General features: G+C 41.0%; 1 protein-coding gene across 1 annotated transcript in view; it reads right to left on the bottom strand.

Moving 5' to 3' along the window:
* Positions 1-285: 285 nt before the first annotated feature.
* Positions 286-23,272, bottom strand: part of ATRN (attractin) — a 159,026-nt gene continuing 136,039 nt past the window's right edge. The window contains exons 26-29 of the mRNA XM_061209629.1: positions 19,447-19,525; positions 15,561-15,668; positions 10,529-10,643; positions 286-4,782 (exon numbers count right to left, since the gene is read on the bottom strand). Of these exons, the coding sequence (XP_061065612.1) occupies positions 4,658-4,782; positions 10,529-10,643; positions 15,561-15,668; positions 19,447-19,525 (427 nt within the window). The 3' untranslated portion in view covers positions 286-4,657. The remainder of the gene's footprint in view (positions 4,783-10,528; positions 10,644-15,560; positions 15,669-19,446; positions 19,526-23,272) is intronic.

The raw sequence follows: 23,272 nt of genomic DNA, 5'->3' as shown, positions 1-23,272 counted from the left end.
GTAGGCCACAGTGGGGATGTTGGGGAGTCTGCTCACAAGCTGCTCAGGGCTCCTCCCACACCCCAGGGCTCAGTTTTGCGCAGAGGTGTCTGAGGTGCCCACCCTGTTGGTTTACACCTCAGTCATGGACTGCCAAGTGCTTCCTCTGAGGCAGTCTGAAAACTGGTAAACTTTTTAAAACATGTTTTTCCCCTTTTCTTAAGGTTCTAATGACCAAATTGTAAAAATAATTGAAACAAAACAAAATCAAACACTTAGAACAAAACCCACATTTTTATCAGATCTACTTTTATTTCAGAAGGAAGTTTGTATTATAGTATTTACTTTTGTTTATATACAAGTTCTTCACATTTGTGTTTAAAATGCACAGACCTCCCTAAATTCTCTTGTTCCGGCTTAAATTAGCTGTTATTTTACAATACAAAAAATACCAAAAAATTGCAGTCCTTAATGTATGTATAACAACCACAATCCCCAGCAATGAAATAGTTTACAATACTTACTCCATATTTACATGAGTGCAACAGATGCTAAATTATACATATTAACAAACTAAACTTGAATCCAAACCAAAAAACCCCAAAACAAAACCGTAAATAACTATAAAACATTTCCAGAGCCAAAATTAGTTCAACAAAACAGGCTTCACTAGTGTTTAGAATGTTTTGTGCACAAATTCAGTTATTGAAAGTCGATTCCATTATTGCCTTTAAAAGAGAAGGTGCCAGTTTTCCTCTGCACTCCCAAATCGTCTCCCTGCAGGCGAGGGTGTTTATGAATTTGGACAACTCAGGGGAAATGTCTCTTGGTGGGCTTGGCTATCTACAAACCATCACGGTGATTTTTATGGTTTGAGCCATTTGGTAAATTGGGTAAACATTTCAGGCTGAGAGCCAGTGCATGGCCTGAGGCCAGACCCTCTGCCTTCCTGGGTCTATCCTCAGGTGGCCAATTCTCACAGAAACCACAAGGAAAGGTCTCCTGGGTTGACAGGTTTGAGGAGCTGGATTCTGTTGTAATTCTGAAGAGCAGCTTTTCCATCTCAGTCACTGCTCTAGTGTTAGCTTAGGCTGTTAGTAAGTACTTAGTGAATATTTGTTGAATGAATGGATGAATGAACGAAATGTAAGGATCAAAGGTGTTAATGAAAAGGATACCACCACCCAAGAAAGTGAATCACTCCCATCCCATCTCTAAATATACTCTATTAAATTGAAGGAGCAAGATTTGCACTGAAAGATAAAATGTATTTTTCTACAGATAGTGCTCTGGTCTTCCCATTTGCCCCGGATTTCCCGGTGCATCTCCAATCGTGCACCTCAGGCCTTTTGCTGACAGTCTCTGTCCAGGGCTGCTTTACTTCCAGGTTAGCTCAGGGAGTATGTGGTTGCCTTCTCTGCACACCTCCTCCCACACTTAGAGGTGATCCTCACAGGGAAGCACAGACCTCTCCCCAAACAGTGTGGGAAGGGGGCAGGAGGTGGACAGGAGGCCAGGGTGAGGTTCTCCATGAGGAGCTATTTATCAACAAAGCAGCCACGCCCACTCCCACTCCCAGTTTTCAGTATAGTAAACTATGGTCCTGGGAAATGGTCATTAAAAATTTAGACAAAACCACAACAAAATGCAGCCTGGAAAAGCCCTTTTTGGAAAATCTGACTAGATCTACAGGTACAGTCTTGGAGTCTAAAGACTAAGAGGAGCGTTTCTCAGGACAAGATTGGTCTTCCCTGGGCACCCACAGCTCCGAGAAGCTGACAGGAGAGTTACAACGCACTTGCAGAGCCAATGACAGGGACAGAGACATTCCGGCTGCCTTCGAGTCTCTTCACACACTGCCTGCATTTTCATATGTGCACTGACAGACGATTCCTACTTTAGAAGCTATCCAATCAGTCCCAGATGCATTTGAACACGTGGGCGCAATGGGGATGCCTTTCGTGGCTTTGTTATCATTGTATCAGGGCGTAAGGAGAGGACTTCTCTGAACCTGGATATCCAATATATGGCACAAAAACATATTAGGTCAAACTCAGACATAATTATGTTTAATAAAAATACATTAAGATATTCTTCTGTTTTATGTACACTCCAAATGTCTGAACATTCAGACACTACTGTATAGTTATGTACAAGTGCAATATCGATGTTTTCATAACTATTTTAATTTATATATAGGCTCTGAAGTTCCAGATGACTTCCTCTTGATAACTGACTCTAAGCTGAGTGCCTCCTTCTCCTGCCACCCCCTTCCTCTGGCCCAAGCCTGGAGGAAGCTGTTTGCTACTGGCTGCAAAGGAGAAGCAGGTGGATTCAGTTGTTTCTCCACTGTTGGAGCAGAATTAAACTTCACTTGCTCCTTCCTTCCTTTTAAAAAATAAACATTATCTTTTAGAAAAAAGAAAATAACCAGGTGGCTATGGGACATGGTGCTTATTATTTCAAGGCATGGGACTACCATGGGGAGGCAGCTTCTTTGCCAAGGAAACACCAGTCCTTGGAACAAACAAGGACTTCCCTTGTGGGAGGGTCTTCTCCAGTGGCCTTCTGGTAATCACAGGGGTGAAGGGCCAGTCCCCGGCAGGCTCTCTGCGGGTACTGTGATCTGGGGCAGGGACGTGGGGAGCTCGTAAGAGGAGGGGTCTTTTCCAGAACCATCTGCTCTTTAACAATAATGTGAAAAAGCAGCATTTTGAGAGGCAAGTCTCAAAGTAGAGGTGTTTTGTGCATCAGTGTTTTATGGTTCAACATCCTTGAAAACATCTTTCCAGGCAATTCTTCATGGGAGTGGGGTTAGTGTTGGGGAAGAGGTCATACTCCCTCTCTAGGCACTGGATATAAAGGTGAAATGCCGCAGTTTTTGCTCTTTTGAGTATTAATTTCTCCAAATTCACAAACTTGAGCACTGTTGTCTAAAGGTCTACGCCCTCAGGGTAATGCCATAGAACACTGGGTTTTGAAGCAGAAGAGAGATCTTGGGAGGCTGCTGCATAATGCCAGAATACAGAGCACCATGGACGGGGACAACACACCATCCAGGCAGTGCCCTGGGGAGAAGAGCAGGGACTGGCCTACTCCACTTCAATTTGGTCACTACTTCAATTTGGTCACTTTTCATTTGGCATAATTTTCTCCTCTTGTCCATTTTTCCCATGTGCTTTTCATCCTTATCAGCGTTCACTGCCCTCCCCACAGCTACCCGTTGGGTCTGGGAGGGAGCATGGGAGGCCTGAGCTCCTCCTGGGGAGGAGGGGAAAGAGGGCAAACAGCTTCAGGTCCTCCTCCAGGCTTTGGGCAGGTTCTGCCCGACAACAGGAGACCGACCCTCTCCTGGCACTCCACCTGAGCCTGAGAATGAAGAATGACCCACCAGCTCAAGCAGACTACAGGAACAAAGAGTTGCCCTTTGATTAAGGGGTCCCAAGTGCTGTCATGCTCTTTTCGGCTTAAGGGAGACATGTAACATGAGTGAGCCCCTCCCTCTGTGGTGCCTTGGCAGGAGCACCCAGAAGGGCTGAAGCAAACATCAGGCCTAGAGTGACCTGGGGCAAGGAGGCACGTGGGAACATGCCTTATTTAGTGTCCTTTTTGATAACAAAAACAGGAGCTTTGACAGTTAGGTCATTTCTGTTTTCCTCTCAATCCCTGCTGCTACGTTAAATGTTTCTCGGGGTGAGAAAATTGTTTCCTGAGGGCAAATTAGGTTTTAGAAAAAGAGCAGATTGCCAGTGATAGCTATTTAAATTTTATAAGAATGTAGGAATGCAATTATGTAAAAACTTATGCTTACTAACTTTCCAATTGCTAGATCTATTTAAAGTCTAGGCACTTAGTGTGTGTGTGTGTGAGTGTATGAGTGTGTGTGTGTGTGAGAAGGAGAGAGAGAGAGACAAAGACAGAGACAGAGAGACAGAGAGAGGTAAAGAGGAAGAGAAGGAGAGAGAGGGAGGGAAAGAGAAAGAGAGGAGAGAGAGAGAGAACTTCAAATGGATTCAGACTAAATTAATCAAGTTGCTACAGAAAACTACCCATTATATCAGTTGACATTCCAAGTAACACTGCTGACCCTGACATTTAAAACAGCCTCTTCTATCTTATGATTCAAAAGAGATGGACCATTATTAATTCTCAACTAGAAAAAAAGTTACTCCCTGAAAGAGAGATATTTGCCTAAATCGTGCAAGAATAAATAGCACATCTTTTTAAAAAGATAGCAGGCTTCAGATGAAAACAAGTTAATTCATCTGACTAGTTTTTAAAAGACCATGTTCAAGAATGACTGATGACAAATGTCTACTTGTAAACACTACATCTTTGTTTTTTGCACTGTTGAAACAGTCCCAAGAACAGTTTTCCACACGTGAACCTGAGTGTCATTCCTAGCTCTCTCACTCGCTCTACACCGGCCTCCTCCAGCAACAACTGGATCACCCCTGGACCTGTAACTAAATCAATTATTTCCTATATGAAAGTAAAAGGTTAGATGCTGGAGCACAGATGGGAGAAACCGTCAAAGAAAGCTTGTGAACATGCAGATGAGGTGGATGTTTCGAGAGTTTCCAGTCTTCTGCCCTGCACAGTGTCTCCTTGCCTGCTCCCTCTCTGCAGACGGCTCTGGCACGCCACTCCTTGCTCACAGGGAGTCCTGGCCCCAGCATCAAATGCAGGTCCCAGGCTGTGCAGGGGGCTGCTGTTTCCGGTTTCTCACCGCTCCTGACTTCTCTTTGTATACTATTGGCATCTGCTGAGAAATGTCCACCAGGGCGCTGGCCACTGCGAGACCTTGGGAGAACCCACAGAGGGAACACATGTTAAGGAGCAGCTTGCTTTTATTAAAAAATAATTTTAAAAATTTCTTTTTACATTCACATGGTACAATAAATAAATAAAGTACATACATGGGAAAAATCTTACCTCTAACCTGTGTCTCCCTCCATATTCCCCCCTTCCATCAGAGTAACTTCTTTCATTAGTTTGTATATATTCTTTCAGGGTTTATTTGTACAAGTACAAATACATATTCTCCTCCTCCCCCATTTTTACACAAAAGGAGTACCTTACTTTTCAGCAGATCTACCAAGCAAAGTGCTCTGCCTCGTGGTGGGAGCATCTAAATAAGATTGCAGACATGCTTTAAGCATTAAGTTTCTCCTGTCTTTTTCTCCAAGAAAAAGCTGCAGTCTTTATGATGAAATTCAGATTCATTCCACATTGCCAGCTAGCACTAGTTATTTTGATATCTACACCATGATAAGGGTTAGGATAGACTCTGGGGCCAGACTTTGGAATAAGCAAGGTTCTTTAATTTCCCTGTGCCTCAGTTTCCTCTTTTGTAAATGGTGAACAGCACAGGGTTTGTATGAGAAGTCAATGAGTGAACTGATGTAAAGTCTTAGAATGGTACCTGGCTTATCACCCCACCACCTCCGCTACCATCTTTGCTTTGGGGACTGGTGGGTCCATTCTCCTTTTTGTATTGGTAATTGATTAACTTGATGTTCATTAGGGAAGGCACAGTCCTGGGGGAGCTGGATTCCTATGCATGGGAAGAGGCCAGACAGGCTCAGAGCCCTGCTGAGGCCCCCAGGAGCCATGTTAGAGGAGCTTCTTACTCCACCTCACTAAGTCTATAAAATGGGGGAGGGGGGTAGTAGCTTTTAAGTGCCAGGTTTAGTACCTGGCATGGAGTGGGGAATCCACACCAGTGACCACTGTTATAGCAAAGACAGAGCCAGGTGCTTCGGGAGTCCAGAGAAGGGCACCATTTAAAATGAGGGGTAGATCCTAGTCACAGCAATCAGACGAGAAAAGGAAAGAAAAGGCATCCAAATTGGAAGGGAAGAAGTCAAACTGTCACTATTTGCACATGCCATGATACTATATATAGAAAACCCTAAAGTCTCCACCAAAAAACTATTAGAACTAATGAATTCAGTAGTTGCAGGAGACAAGATTAATACACAGAAATCTGTTGCTTTTCTATACACTAATAATGAACTACCAGAAAGAGAAAGCAGGAAAATAATTCTGTTTAAAATCACATCAAAAAGCATAAAATACCTAGGAATAAACTTAACCAAAGAGGTAAAAGGGGCTTCCCTGTTGGTGCAGTGGTTAAGAATCTGCCTGCCAATGCAGGGGACACGGGTTCGAGCCCTGGTCTGGGAAGATCCCACATGCCGTGGAGCAACTAAGCCTGTGCGCCACAACTACCGAGCCTGTACTCTAGAGCCCGTGAGCCATAACTACTGAGCCCACGCGCCACAACTACTGAAGCCTGTGTGCCTAGAGCCCGTGCTCTGCAACAAGAGAAGACACTGCAATGAGAAGCCCATGAAGAGTAGCTCCCGCTCGCCGCAACTAGAGAAAGCCTGCGCGCAGCAACAAAGACCCAATGCGGCCAAAATAAATAAATAAAATAAATAAAAATTTAAAAAAAATTTAAAAAGAGGTGAAAGACTTATAATCTGATAACTACAAAACATTTATGAAGGAATTTGAAAATGATACAAAGAAATGGAAAGATATCCCGTGTTCTTGAATTGGAAGAACATTGTTAAAATGTCCATACTACCCAAAGCAATCTACAGAGTTAAGGCAATCCCTATCAAAATAACCATGACATTTCCCACAGAACTAGAACAAATAATACTAAAATTTATATGGAACCACAAAAGACCCTGAATCGCCAAAGCAATCTCGAGAAAAAAGAATGAAGCTGGAGATAGCACGCTCTGTGACTTCAGACTATACTAAAAAGCTACTACAGTAATCAAAACATCACGGTTTTCCCACAAATACAGACACATAGATCAGTGGAACAGAATAGAGAGACCCGAAATAAACTCATGCACTTATGGTCAATTAATCTATGACAAAGGAGGCAAGAATATACAACGGAGAAAAGTCTCTTCAATAAGTGGTTCTGGGAAAACTGGACAGCTACATGTAAAAGAATGAGATTAGAACATTTCCTCACACCATATACATAAAGACCTAAATCTAAGACTTGAAACCATAAAAATCCCAGAAGAGAACATAGGCAGAACACTCTTTGACATAAATCATAGCAAATAGTTTTTTGGATCTGTCTCTTAAGGCAAAAAAAAATAAAAGCAAAAATAAACAAATGTGACCTAACCAAACTTAAAAGTTTTTGTACAGCAAAGGAAACCCTGACAAAATGAAAAGACAACCTACTGAATGGGAGAAAATATCTGGAAATGATATGACCAATAAGGGGTTAATATAAAATATATAAATAGTTCATAAATTCAATATCAAAAAACCAAACAACCCGATTAAAAAATAGAAGACCTGAATAGACATTTTCCCAAAGAAGACATACAGGCACCATACAGATGGCCAACAGGCACATGAAAAGTTGCTCAACATCACTAATCATAAGGAAAATGCAAATCAAAACCACAAGGAGGTATCATCTCACACCTGTCAGAATGGCTATCATCAAAAAGATCACAAATAACAAGTGTCAGTGAGGATGTGGAGAAAGGGGAACCCTTGTATACTGTTGGTGGGAACGTAAATTGGTGAAGCCACTGTGGAAAACAGTATGGAGGTTCCTCAAAAAAATAAAAGTAGAACTACCATATAATCTAGCAATTCCACTCCTGAGTATACTTCCAAAGAAAACAGAAATACTGATTTGAAAAGATACATGCACCCACAACGTTCATAGCAACGTTCACAGCATCATTTATAATAGCCAAGATATAGAAGCAACCTAAGTGTCCATTAACAGATGAATGGATAATGAAGATGTTTTTTATACACACACACACACACACACACACACTGGAATACTACTCAATCATAAAAAATCATGACATTTGCAACAATATGAATGAACCTAAAGATTATTACGCTTAGTGAATAAGTCAGACAGAGAAAGATAAATACTCCATGTTATCACTTATATGTGGAATCTGAAAAAAGAGAACAAACGAATATATATAATGAAACAGACTCACAGATACAGAGAACAAAGTGTTGGTTACCAGTGGTGAGAAGGAAGGCAGGAGGGGCAGGACAGGGGTATGGGATTAAGAGATACAAACTACTATGTATAAAATAAATAAGCAACAAGGATATATTGTACAGCACAGGGAAATATAACCATCATTTATTTATTTATTTACTTATTTAAAGAATGATTTTAACTGCAGGCGAATGGCTTGGATGGGGGTGTGGGAGGGGGTTGGGGCTGTGATTTTAGAGGTCAAGGGTAGAAGAAGCAGACTACAGGGGAGAGACGGCAGCTAAGGTTAGATGAGAGACGTGGTAGAGTAAATGAAACAAAGTGGAAGAATGAGACTCCAGATGTAGGACCAGCAGAACTCGCCCGTGAATTATACATAGAGAGGTGAGGACTGCCTAGGATGACTCTTGAGTTTCTGGCTTGAGAAACTGGCTGAATAATGAATTCCTTTACTGAGATGGAGATCAAAGGACCAACTGGTTGGAAAGAAGGCAAGCTCCATTTTGGACATTTTAGGTTTGATAAGACCTTGAGGCATCCAAGTAGACATTTCAAGTAGGCAATTGAATAATTGGGTGTGAAGTTTGGCAAGGAGGACAAGAATTAGAGATATTAACCTGGGAAAGACAGTGATTACTTAATTTTTGGGAATAATAAGCTCACAGTGAAAAAGAAAAAAGCCCAGGGTTTAGCAGGAGGAACCTTAAGGTGTAGAGACTGGAAAGGAGACTAGCCATTATTTTGTAATAACTTTAAAGGTAGTACAATCTATTATAAATATTGAATCACTATGTTGTACACCTGAACCTAATATAATACTGTAAATCAACTATACTTCAATAAAAATGAATGAATGAATGAATGAATGAATGAAATGGGGGATAGAGAAGGGGTGGCAGGGATGGCCCCACCCTTCGGGTAGCTCTCAAGCAGTGAGCAGGTCTTCATCAGGAGTCCAGGGGGTTGGGGCACATCAGGCAAAGTCTGGAGGAGGAAAGGCCACAGTGTTGCAAGCCTGTCACCGCTCCCCTCCCACCCCCAGCCAGTACCTTGCCCTCAGGGAGCACCAGTCAATGTCTGCTGAGCTGGGCAGGAGACCAGGAGACACTGCTCCAGAGCGTCAGGTTAATGGGCATTCTGCCCTCAACATGGACAAGGCCAAGTTAGGGGCTGAACTCACAGGAATCCCTAGATGAGGGCAAATCAAGCCATTTGCTTATGAAATGAAGACAATAAATCCTGACCTGGCCATGCCTAATGTCCTCCCTCATAAGAACACCACGGACCCAGACCTTCCGAAAGCTGAGTTGGAGTGGAGGCCTGCAGAATCATCTCAACTGAAAGTTGTCTAAAACATTCATATTGTCTGAGGCATCCCTCCAAAGTACTCCATGATTAATCAAAATACTTCCAAAACTATATTCCATATTTCCTTCCTGTTCAACAGTAAAAGAATGTTTATCTAAATTATGATTCAAGTATTTGATGGAGTAGTGTAAAAGATGGGTAAAACACTATACAGTAAGTTGTAAAAATGTTTATGATAGTTACATGAAAAAAGAAGAATAAAAATTAGTTATACAATCATTGCAACTAAATTGCTGATAAGGGCTGGAAAGGAAACAGAATAGTGAAAATTGGTGGGTGTTGGATGGTAGAATTGTGAATAAATTTTCAAAAACTTCCTTTAGGATGTTATAATTGTTGTTTGTGCCTTATACTTAGAGTGAAAAAGAAAAAGAAATACAGTAGTGTTAGAAATACCAATTTGAGAACCACTAGCTTGAGGGAGCTAGCTGGAAGCCATGAGAGCAAGTAAGATACAGAGGAAGAGCATATGGAGTGAAGAGGGAGAAAGCCTACATTTAGAGGCAGAGCAAGGAAAAAGATAGTAAAGGAGCAACACAGACCCGGGGGACTGGAAACACTGGCGGCAAAGAAGGTTTGGCCGAAAGCACCAATACCACTGGCAGGCTGAAGAGGCTGGGGCAGTGAGGAGATCCAGATTTTTCCCAGGAAGGAATGGTGACCTCAGGAACGATGGGTTAGGAATACAGTGGCGATGGGATCATCTCTCCAAATCCTCACAACGACACGAGGCAGGCACTACAGGTATACCCCATTTTATTGTGCCTCACAGATACTGTGTTGTTGTTGTTGTTGTTGTTTTTTAACAAATTGAAGGTTTATGGCAACCCCGCATTGTCAGATAATAGTTAGCATTTTTAGCAATAAAGCATTTTTAAATTAAGGATGTACCTTGTCTTTTTAGACATAATGCTATTGCACCTTAACAGGCTACAGTATAATGTAGACATAACTTATATGCACTGGGAAACCAAAAAATTCATGTGACTCGCTTTATTGTGATATTTGCTTTATTGACGTTTTGTGGAACCGAACCTGCAATATCTCCGAGGTCTGCCTGAATGCAATATCGCTTTTATAACCAAGTTCTCTACGAAAGGGAAGGAGCCTTCACACATCTAAAACATAAACCTCATTTGTCAATGACCCTCATCTACTCACCCGATTGCCCAGGAGGAGGGATTCCACCGAGGCCTCGAGGGAGCCTCACAAACACAGAGAGGACAGCAGCTTTGTTGCCAAAACATGGCTCCAGGGCAATGGGCTTGGGAACAGTCTGGTGGAAAAAAACAAAGAATTACCTAAAGCAGTGTTTCTGAAGAAACACCTTCACAGCCTTTAGATGTGATTTTTAAAGATGCCCCTATAATTAGTTTCTATTGCTATGAAACAAATCACAAACTTCGGTGCTTAAAACAGCACCTATTTATTATCTCAATTCTGTAGGTCAGAAGTCCAGGCAAGAGCTCTGTAGGGCTCTCTGCTTAGGGATATAGGTCCTATTCATGTCTTCTATCAGTTCTGGAAAAATTCTCAGCTCTATCTCACAAAGGTCTCAAGGGTCTCAGCTCTTGTCTTCAGAAGGTGGAAGTCAAGTTATCAGCTGGGTTCCACTCTTACCAGGAGGCACGGGGAAGAACCTGCTTCAAAACTCATTCAAGTTGGCAGAATCCAGTTCCTTCCAGCTCTAGGTCTAAGGTCCCCACTTCCTTGCTAGCAATCAGCCAGGGGCCACTCTTCTCCTGGAGGCCACTCACATTTCCCCCTACCTGGTCCCTCCAGCTTGAAACCAGTGATGGTGCTCAAGTACTTCTCATGCTTCCTCTTCTGCCACCAGCCAGAGAAAGCTCTTCTTTTATCTTAATATCAACTACCCTCAGACTTTAATTACTTCTGCAAAATCTCTTCATAGCAGAACCTGGAGTAGTGTTTGATTGAATATCCATGAGACAGGAATCTTGGGAGCCACCTTTAGGATTTTGCCATCAATTTCTTCAAATTGGTTGAAGAAAATCATTTCCAGAACCACTGTGTCTACAGCACAGGGAAATGAATAGAAGAGTGAAATGGCAGAAGTGGGGAAACCAGTTATGAGGCAACTGCAAAAACCTAGGTGGGAGAGGATAATGGCCTAGATCAAGGTGACAGGTAACAGTGGTGGAGGTGGTGCACAGTGGTCAGGAAATATTTTTGAAGATAAAGTCAAAAAGATTTGCTGATGGACTGGCTATCCAATGAGGATGAGAGCAAGGACGAGTCAAGGACGATTCTGGCCTGAGCAACTAGGATGATGAGTTGGGGAAGTTATGCCAGAGGAGCAGGTGTGGGGAACAGTATCTAGAACTCAGTTTTGAACATGTTAAATTTGTTAAGATGCTTATTAAGACATCCAAGTGGGAACACTGAGCAAGCAATTTGATACATGAGTTGGATACTCACAGGAGAGGTTTGAGGGGAGAGGTTTAAACATCATGGTGTTTAAATCCATGATGGATAAGATCATTGCTATGGTCTGAATATTTGTGTACTCCCACAATTCATATGCTAAATTTTTTTTTTGGGCTGCGCTGGGTCTTCGTTGCTGTGCGTGGGCTTTCTCTAGTTGCGACGAGCCGGGGCTATTCTTCATTGTGGTGCGTGGGCTTCTCATTACGGTGGCTTCTCTTGTTGCGGAGAATGGGCTCTAGGCGCGCGGGCTTCAGTAGTTGCAGCACGTGGGCTCAGTAGTTGCAGCATGCAGGCCCGAGAGCAGGCAGGCTGCAGTAGTTGCGGTACGTGGGCTCCACAGTTGTGGTGCATGGGCTTAGCTGCTCCGCAGCATGTGGCATCTTCCCGGGCCAGGGATCGAACCCGTGTCCCCTGCACTGGCAGGTGGATTCTTAACCACTGAGCCACCAGGGAAGTCCCATATGTTAAATTATAATACCCAATGTGATAATATTTGGAAGTAGGGCCTTTGGGAGATATTAGGTCATGAGGGCACAGCCCTCATGAATGGCATTAGTGCCCTTAGAAAAGAGACCCTGAGAGCTCCCTCACCCCTCCTACCACGTAAAATTACAGCTAGAGGGAATTCCCTGGCAGTCCAGTGGTTAGGACTCTGCACTTTCACTGTCAAGGGCCCAGGTTCAATCCCTGATCGGGGAACTAAGAGCCCATGGTGCAAGCTGCATGGTGTGGCCAAAAAAAAAAAAAAGATTACAGCTAGAAGTCACTATCTATGAACCAGAAAGCAAGCCTTCCCCAGACACCTAATCTGCCAGCACCTTGATCTTGGATTTCCCAGCCTCCAGAACTGTGAGAAATTAATTTCCATTATTTATAAGCCACCCAGTCTCTGATACTTTTTATAGCAGCCTGAACAGACTAAGACAATCACCAATGGTGTAGGTGTAAAAGATGTGAGAAGAGGCGCAAAGACTGAGCCTGAGATGGCCACGAGTGTTAAAAGATGTTGGGAGATGAAGAGGGTTGAACGAAGAATACAGAGCACAGAACAGCCAGAAGGTGAGTGTGTGGTGTCCTGACAGGAAAGTCAAGACAGCATTTTAAGGAGCAGCCGGCTGTGCCGTATGCTGCTGACGTGTGACATGGGGTGTCACGCAGGCTTGTCTATTCTTCTCAATCCCACAAATTATCACTATTTTATCAGGGCAACGTTTGCTTAGATTTAGGCACATGTTTACCATCTGATTTATTCACTATTCCCTCTTATTCCACCCTCCTGGGGTAATTTCCCTCCTCTCTAGCACATCCTTTAGACATTTCTTTTATACACGTCTGTTGGTGGCAAGTGCTCGGTTTTTCCCGTAATCTGAGGATATCTTTATTTTATCCTTGTTCTTGGAAGGTAGTTACTGGGTACACTATCCTAGGTTGGCAGTTCTTCTCTTTCAATACTTTGAAGACATTCTTCTTCTCTCTCATAGCTCCTGAGAAGTCAGTCAGCTGTCACTCTGTCATTCCTTTGTAGGTGATGTTTTTTTTTCCCCAGTTATTTTTTAATGTGGTAAAATGCACATAACAAAATTTACTATCTTAACCATTTTTAGGTATACAGTTCAATGGTATTAAGTACATTTATATTGTTGTGCAACCATCACCACCATCCGTCTCCAGAACTCCTTCATCTTGGAAAACTGAAACTCTATACCCATTAAACGGCAACTCCCCATTCCTTCCTCTCCCAAGACCCTGGCAACTACCATTCTATTTTGTCTCTATGAACTTGACTACTCAAGGTACCTTATATAAGTGAAATCATACAGTGTTTGTCTTTTTGTGACTGGCTTTCACTTAGCATAATGTCTTCAAGGTTCACCTATGTTCATCTATGTACATACATACATTGGTCAGACTTTCTTTCCTTTTTAAGGCTGAGTAATATTCCATTGTATATATATACCACATTCTGTTTAACCCTTCATACCTCAATGGACACGTAGGTTGGTTCCAACTTCTAACTACTGTGAATAAAGCTGCCATGCACATGGTGTGCGAATATATCTTCAAGACCCTGCTTTCAATTCTTTTGGGTATATACCCAGAAATAGAATTGCTAGATCATATAATAATTCTATTTTTATTTTTTTGAGGAAGAGAAATACTGTTTTCCACAGCAGCTGCATCATTTTCATTCCCACTAACAGTACACAAGGGTTCCAACTTCTCCACGTTGTAGTGATCTTTTTTTGTTCTGGCTAATTTTAAGACATTCTCTTTGTCTTTGGAGTTGTACAGTTTCACTATGATAAACCCAACTGTAGTTTTCTTTCTCTCCTGCCTTCCCTCTGCTTTCATTCCTTACTCCTGCTTACAATATGTTTTGCTAGAATCTGTATAATCATGTCTTCATCAGTTTTGGAAAATTCTCAGCTCTTTGAATATTGCCTCTCATCCATTCATTTGTTCTGGGACTGTGATAATATATATGTTAAGTCTTCTCATTCTATCCTCCATATTCTCATTATCTGTCATATTTTCCGTCTCCTTGTCTCTCTGTTCTGCAGCCTGTGTAGTTTCTTCAGAGTCATCTTCCAGCTCAAAAGCTCTCTCCTTACTTGTGTCTGATGTGCTGTTTAACATGTAAACTGAATTATTTAAAAAATTTCAACTACTGTATTTTCCATTTCTAACAGTTCCATTTGGTTCTTTTTCAGGTGTGATTGGCCATTCTTGACTCTCATGGCTTCCTCATCTTTATGATTCTTTCGTTTCTTTAAACATTTCATACAGAGCTATATTATATTCATTAGATGTCAATTCTGTTGTTTCTGCTGACTCTTATTCATGGCTTTTCTCTTTTGTCCTTGGTGATCACGGGTTCCTTGGTCTTGATCTATGGGAGTCCTACATGGCTGAATTGGGTATGTTTTCCCTCAGACAGGCTCTACATCTACTTCAGCTGTGAGATGTGGTGTGTTACCAGTCTAGAACCACTTTAGACCACGCATGGCTCTGGTTTTGGTTCATGGTTTGTTCTTTTTTGGAGGAGGGAAAGGAGAGCGGTCCCTGGAAATCTCACATACTTCCTGTAAGCTCAGTAATGCTTTAATAAGTATGTTAGGACATATAGGTGATATATATATATATATATATATATATATATATATATATATATATATATATATATATATATAAATATAATATATATATACACATACATACACATATGTATATATATGTGTGTATACATATCTCCATGAACATATAGCTGTTTCCCAAGAGTATCTGAAATATTTCATCATTTTGTTAAAAGAGAAAGTCTTATCATTTTCTTCATCATGGTGGGGGGGGTCAGAATTATTTATTTTGACTACAGAATTCGTAGTCAATCATGATTTTTCCCCTTTTAAAAAATCCCCCAAAATACTTACAAGGAACAATGGTTCAATTTAGCTATTTTCAAGTTTTTAAGTATTACGCCACAGAAAACTTACAAGAATATCAGACAAGTTATTTACATTTTAAAATTCCCTGAATATGAGACTGCTTAACAACATGAATCAAAGATTAGAAAATGAAAGCAAAAGAATACCTGACACTTTCAGTGTGTGGACTTATTGTTAAGAAGAAAGAGAGAGGATAACATAAGAGGCAACAGAATGAGGCTCTTGCTCTCTCTGGTTCCCCAGACTTAGAAGCATGAGTTTTGATAAGTTAAGTTACAGGGACTTTTGAAATACAATCTCACCTTTATACTCCCCCCAATAAGATCAGGAGGCTCTTCATCTGTTTCCAAGGCAACATTTACAGAGGCAAAGGGACGACTGGCCATCTGCTGCATCTCTCGAAGAAGTTGCTGATAAGTAATATAGCAATCATTAATGCAAAGAGTACTGAGGGGATTTTATTAGAGAATACTACATATTAAAAATACCTCATCCTCCCTGATTCAAACAAATCAAGTCCAAAACGATATTTTTGAGACAGCTGGGGAAAAGTGGACATGGACCAGGTATTAACATTTTAATTTTGTTGGCTGTGATGACAGTATTGTTATATTAAAGAAAAAGTCCTTATCTGTTAGAGATACATACTAATGTACTGATGGATATAATGCTATGATGCCTGCTTGTTAAACACATAAAATAAATTATCCTATCTCCTCATATTTTTATTACTAGATTAAAGCCAGGCTTTCTTTTTTCCTGCTGAAACTTGAACCAAGTATTTACACAGCAACAAAAACTATCCTTTGTTACACAGTAGATAGGAACTGAAAGAGCTCTTTATTCAGAGAGGTGGTATAAGCTAAACACAAAAAACCATGAAGTTTTGCAGAGCAGAGGGACAACTAGGGGCTCTGGATTTAGGGAGGCTTGGATATGAATACCTGCTTCAACACTCTCCAGCTGTGTGACTTTAAAAAAGGTGTTTAAAGTCTCTGGGCTTCAGTTCCCTCCTCTCTGAAATGGGTTTTTAATCCCATAAAGGTATCAGTAGGATTAAATGAGATGCTTTAACTAGCACAGTGCCTAGCACATGGCGTGTGGTCAATCATATATCATTAGGGATATCAGAAATCTGTGCATGTCACTGAAGCTCTGAGGTCATGCTGTGGAAGACAATGAGGCCCTACTTCAACCACTCCCTTGGAACTATTGTGGGAGACAGAATCTTGGGCTAGATAGACCATGGCTCTGTTTTAGAAGGGCATTTTTATATTAAACATTGTGTTAACATGTCAATAATCACATTCCTACATCTCACAAAGCTATTGGTCCATTTACTCAACAAATACATATAACAACAACCCTCCTCTGGGTTCTCTGCTATTCTAAGTGTGGAGTCACAGTGAGACAGAGTGCCTACCTGCCTCCAGTTCCCAGCCTAGTTCCTTTATGACAAGTGCAGGAGATAACGTGAGTAAAGGCACTTAAAACAGGGCCTGGTATGTAGCAACGACTTAAGCAGTATTAGCTGCTATTATTTTTGTTGTTATAAAAAATATCAAATCACTTTTCTACAGTTCTGAGAGGGCTAAATCATGAATGATATTTTAGAAAAGATAAAATATATTTTGAATGGTCAGGTTCACAGTAACAGAGAAATTTTAAGTCACAAAGGTAAAAGCTTAGTTTATTGGTTGATCAACTGTGTAATAAGCATACTTTTTTGGGGGAAAACCTCTTCTCTACCAGGTGTTCATCTTATTTTCTTTCATGTACACTGCAAATATTTTCCAGTTGGTTGTTTGTCTTCTATGTTATTCATTTGTTTATTTTTTATATACTTAAGTAGTAATTTTTTTTTTTTTTAAATGATCCGGGCATTTTTTTTTTTTAATTTTATTTATTTATTTATTTATGGCTGCGTTGTGTCTTCGTTTCTGTGTGAGGGCTTTCTCTAGTTGTGGCAAGTGGGGACCACTCTTCATCGCGGTGCGCTGGCCTCTCACTATTGCGGCCTCTCTTGTTGCAGAGCACAGGCTCCAGATGCGCAGGCTCAGTAATTGTGGCTCACGGGCCCAGCTGCTCTGCGGCATGTAGGATCTTCCCAGACCAGGGCTCGAACCCGTGTCCCCTGCATTGGCAGGCAGATTCTCAACCACTGCGCCACCAGGGAAGCCCTTAAGTAGTAATTTTATGCAGGTAAATCTATATGATGTTTTAATCATCTTATATGAAAATAATAATTTTGTTCCCTTTCCAAAAGTAACAAAACTTCTTATTTCTCTTTCTCTTAGTTCAGAGTCTAGAATACCCAGAACAAAAGTAAGTGACTATGGGGACTACATTGTGATTAGAAACATGGTCTGTGAAAACAGAAGTTCTAAGTTTAAAGCCCAGTTTGGTGTCTTTATTGTAACTGTGTGGTGATGGGTAAGTTACTTTGCTTCTCTGAGCCTCAGTTCCTCTATTTGTGAAACAGGACTAGTGTCACTAACTATTTTATAGGGTTGTTGTGAGGATTAAATTAGCTAATCTATATAAAACCTCTTACAACAGTGCTTGCAATTTAGAAATGCTCAAATGTCAGTTCTTAATATGACTAACTTGTCTGGACTTTATTGGGTACCTCTATATTTTTTCATCATGGGTGATGTTGGTTATTTGGTTATTCTTCAAAGTGTTGAGGAGGTATTATTTTTGAGTTTACTAAGAGTTTTGTTTTTAAACTAGGAATGAGTGTTAATATCAATAAATGACTAAATGATTACTTGGCCACTACCGAAAATTTAGGTTTTATTTTTTTACCCACTGATATAACATATCCTAGTAGGTTTTCTGGTATGAAATGATCCCTTTTCTACACTGGTAAACTAGACTGCTGCACGTACAGTCATTATACAACTGGTCTTTACTTTTTGGTGCTACCTTTCTCAGGTTTTGGTTTCAAGGTTTCTAAGCATAAAATGTAGCAGGATTCTTTTAAGCTTCCCATCTTTTCCTTTACCCTGGAACCATTTATATATTTTGGAAATAATTAATTCTCATAAGCATCCAAGAAGGAATAGACTATTACTATCTCCATAAGCTCATCTCAAATTGAAACTCCTTGGGTCTAATACCCTTTGTGGAGAGAGTAATATTTTGACAAGTTTTTGATTCCTTCCTTGGTACTAGTTTATATGGCTTCTCACTTTTTTATTACACATTTGGATAACATATTTTTTCAGAATACTGTGCTATTTGTTGAGATTTTAAAATATCTTAGTAATAGAGCTATTAAAAAGAAAAATAACCTCTGAATATGTTATCCACTGAATTTTTAAAATCATAATAAAGAGGATGTAACACTACCTCTATGATAACATCACCTTTACATGGGTCAGAAAAGGTGTCACGGCCCCCAGGAAGAGGCTCATATCCTGAAGCCTATCTTAACCCCATTACAGACACTAATGTTCTATGAACAGTGCTGCACGTTTGTGAATTTTGATTTTAGATATTTCTGTTCTCTTCTAAATCTTGTCTATAGATCAAGTTTTATATAGAAAACCAAAGAGCACAAAGTCTAGATCTTAGTGCACTTCTATTTAGCAACAACGCAATAGACATGATGACTAAAAGGCAGAGTAAATACACAAGTGAAAGTTGCAATAAACAGTTTTTGTGTTGTAATTTTTCATCAAGTTTATTTATTTGATTTGCCAATTATAAATATTTGCTGGACTTATTAATATTACTTTTGGAATGGAGCTCTGGAAATAAATCAACTCTCATTAGTAAATAAAACTCAAGCAAATACTTAATTAGACACACATTTATCTTTCCTTGAAAAATGAGAAATTTTTGAGATTTTACTCTCATCCTCATGAAAGGCTCCTGTAAAGGCTGTGCTACTAAGCCTTCAGATCTCCAGCCTGAGTTAAGGAACCAGCTTCTGGCAGGAAGGATAAAGTTGACACCTGTAAGTCAATATGATTCTTAGTTTCCTTTTAGAAAGTTAAAACCATATGGTACAGAATGAACTATAGCTTATATAGCACTGATTGAAGTCTACTGACCATACATTACTCTCTCTATAGATATGTCCATCAATTATCACTAAATAGCAAAAATGACTTGCTTAAGGGAAATACAAAGGAAAAAGCTCTTACAGGGATTCATTAATCTTTAACCACTGAGGCTTACCTCTCTACGTCTGGAAGCCCAACAACTTTGTTTGATCTTCCAAACCACAGCAGCCACCAGGAGCAAAGAGAGGAAACAACTGTGAGAAAGAAAAGTACTGAGTTATTATCCCAACCCCCAGAATCAGCACACTGTCATCCACACCCCATGTCAGGCAGGGAAACAATCCCCCAAATACCAACTCCAAGCTCCTTTCTGATGAGTCATCACAACCATGTCCTGGTTCATAGGAAACAAAGTATGAGAAGACTTTGATAAGCTGGGCTTCCCGACCCAACCACTAGACAATACTGTCTCCACAAGGTACTCTGAGAGGACAGCCTTGATTTCCTGCCGGCCTTTATCAGAATGGTCCATCATGGCTTATCCCAAATAATAAAAACAATCCTATGATAATTATGACAAGTAACAAGCATGCTATTTAATCAAATTAGCAAAAATCTACTGGTAAAGCCTAAAAAAATGAGAAAAGTTAACTATCAAAGTAACAACCAGCTTTTCATAAGGAACAATAAATTTATATGTAGTAATATATACTCAAAGTAAATACCTATTTTTTAAATAAAATAAAACAACTAAATTCAAGCCAAAAACTTTCTTAAAAGTATTAGGAGAGACGAAGTCCCAGTGGTCTTATAACTGCAAATGATTTCAATGTTCTCTCAACAGTCAATGCCTCTTAAACCAGGCACCGAATGGTTTGAAAAGCTACTGTGACAGCAAAGAGAATGACTGACTTCTGATTAAAAGGACTAATGAGCCTAACAAATAAACATCTTAGTAACCGCTAAATAATTTTAAAACTGGCATTTTCACTCATTAACTTGTAAAAGGGGCTTGTTACAGAGTACTGTTCCAGAGTGTTACAAGCAGACACAAGGCTCTCTGCCCCTGTAGTTGGGTACTCTCTTGCTGAGCTCTGTGTTTGCAGGATGGGGTTGGCTTTACGAGAGGCAGCTTCAATGCACAGATTGCTGAAGACAGGCCTCCACAGCTGGCTGGTGACAGGCCCTCTAAGGTGCTAGGAGGACTGAGCTTCTGCCCTTTCAGAAATAGAAATTAAGCCTCCCTCAGCCCATTACTTCCCTAAGAGGCACAGAGTGCAGACCTCTCCAGTGGGTCCCCTGACAGAAGAGAAGCTCCCCAGGTTCTCAGTGGAGAGTCTTCAGTTCCTATCTTGCTGGGCCTCCCGTCTGTCCTGACACTGATGATCCTTCCTCCTTTCTGACAGTTTCCATTTTTCTTTTTATCAGTACTTTATTGAGGCAGGTCCTGTTCTAGGCTCATGGAATACATCAATGAACAGAACAAAAGACCACTTTTCCCATGGAGTTTACATTTCAGCAGATGGAGGCAAACAGTAAACAAAATAAGTGAGCAAATTATAGAGCATGTCAGAAGGGAGTAAATACTACACAGATAAAAAGATGATAAGGGTAAAGAGGTTCAGGAGTGACAGTGGCACTCTAAAGCAGAATGGTCAGAGTGGGTGGGCCTTAATTCTTGAGAAGGTGACATCTGAGCTAAGACATAGAGGATGTGTGGGAGGAGGCTTGTGAAGGTCTGCAGAAACGCGCCTGGGCAACCAGGGTCAGCCAGTGCAAAGCCTGAGACAAGGATGTGCCTGGGATTTCTTGAGGAACCTCAGGAGGCCAGTGTGGCTGGAGTGGGGGGTGGGGGGAGTTAGGCCAGGGATAAAAACATAGAGGTAAGAAGAGGGCAGATCACGAGGGCCCTACAGGCATTATAATGGTGTTGGATTTTACTGAGTGAGATGAGCCAGTGCAGGTTTTTGAGCAGAGAAGTGTCATGATTTAATTTATGCTGAGGAGACCATTAAGGTAGCAATGCAGAAATAGAAAGAACAGGAGTCTAGGTGAGAAATGAGGGCGGCTCAAACCAGGATGGTGGTAGCAGGGGTGTGAAAAGCACTTTGGAATCTGGACATGACTTGAAGGTCAAGGCAATAGGATTTCCTGATGGGCTGGATGTAGGGTATAAAAGAGAGAAGTCAGGGTCTGAGGAACTTGCCATCAAACCTGGACAGGGAAGGCTCTGGGGGGAGCAGGTGCGAGACAGCAGAGAGTTTAGTTTTAGACATGTTGAGTTCTGAGACATCTACCTGAAAGCTATGGGGAGATGTCGTGAGCAGATACATAAGCTGGGGGCTGGTTGCCAGGTCTGGGCTGGAGACAGCATTTGAGAGTCATCAGCATATACATGGTATTTGAAGTAATGAATCTGGATGAGGTCATCAAGGGGATGAATACAAATAGAGAAGAGTATCTTAGGGGCACCCCAACACTGAGAAGTGGGGAGAATAGGAAGAAGCAGTAAGGGAGTCTGAGAAGAGTAACCTTCTTAGTCTTTCATGGTTTCTATGCATAATCCTGCTTCCCCCCCACCCCCCCATCAGCTTGCTTTCTGGTACTTTTATTCCAATAGATAAACACATGGTGGCAGCAAATCCACATGGAAGAACATGAAACAGATGAGTTGGTCAGGATGCTGCTGATGCAGCTGAATACAGGGCTGGCCTCAGAGGCAAGGAGTCTGGTGTCACTCAGAGGCCTCTCTTGGACTACCCTCAACACAGAACTGTGAAACAGTGCAGCTCAGAAGGTCTGTGCCCCTTATCCCTGAGGGGCTTCTGTCTTCAATGCAGACCTGTTAGAAACACCAACAACCCAGTTCCTTCCACCTGTTCCAGTTTTTCTGAGAGACACAAACAGCATACTGACACAAAATGATAACACAACAATGAAGAATTTACTAGTTATTTCAAAAAAGGTGGCACTTGCTGATACCCCTCCCTTCTTTTTTTTCCTACCACTAATCTGGGTACAGGTGGGGCTGTGACTCAGTGTTCATCTTACTGCAGTTCCTCTTATCAATTGTTTTCTATAGTTTTAAATACAAATGTACTTTTTAAAAAAATCATGGAAATTTTCAAACATACACAAAAGAAGAGAGACTGATCCAGTGAATCTCTATATGTTCATTACTCAGCCTTGCAATTATTAACATTTTCCTATGGCATTCAAAGATCATTCTTAAAGAAGTGTATTTCTCTCTTTCAACACAGGGACACTGGCCCCAGGCTAAGGGTCTTTCACTTCTTTTCAGCTCTGTACCTAGGAAAAAACAAGAATCCTTTGTCCTTTTTTGTCCTAAACCTGTCCCTGCTTATCAGAGGCTTACACTTTCCTGAGACTATGCTCAGAAATCCATGTCTTGACTCTAGGTCTTTCTTTCCATCTTTTGTATCAGTATATATCTTTGAAAACTCACAATATTTTCTGAGAGCTCTGTGTTTGGGGATGTTTTTCACCAGCTTAACTGTAATTGTGTAAGTAGAATGATACTTTTGAGAGTGTACTGAACTTTCCTTTTCCTGTCCTTACAAGTCTAGCCTTTCTAAAACTACATATTCGGGACTGCCCTGGTGGCCCCGTGGTTAAGAATCCGCCTTCCAATGCGGGGGACGTGGGTCCAATCCCTGGTCGGGGAACCACATGTCGCGAGGCAACTAAGCCCACGCACTGCAACAACTGAGCCCACGCCACAACTAGAGAGCCTGCACACCGCAACTAAGAGCCGTCTAAGCCAAAAATAAAAATAAATAAATAAATAAATAAAATAAAAACAAAAAAACTACATATTCATTTCTTGGCCTGGCCTTGACCTCCCAACCAATCTAAACACAGAGACACTGCTGCTTCTTCCCAAGTTCCTGTGATGTGCACTTCACCATTCTGGTTTGAATTAGATCCAGAGTGGTAGGACCCCATATCACTTCCACCTTCTGGAAAATGAAATGATCAAC

This window comes from Eubalaena glacialis, chromosome 13 (assembly GCF_028564815.1).
Source record: "Eubalaena glacialis isolate mEubGla1 chromosome 13, mEubGla1.1.hap2.+ XY, whole genome shotgun sequence".
Classification (NCBI taxonomy): domain Eukaryota; kingdom Metazoa; phylum Chordata; class Mammalia; order Artiodactyla; family Balaenidae; genus Eubalaena; species Eubalaena glacialis.
This window is presented reverse-complemented; position numbering and strand designations above follow the sequence as displayed.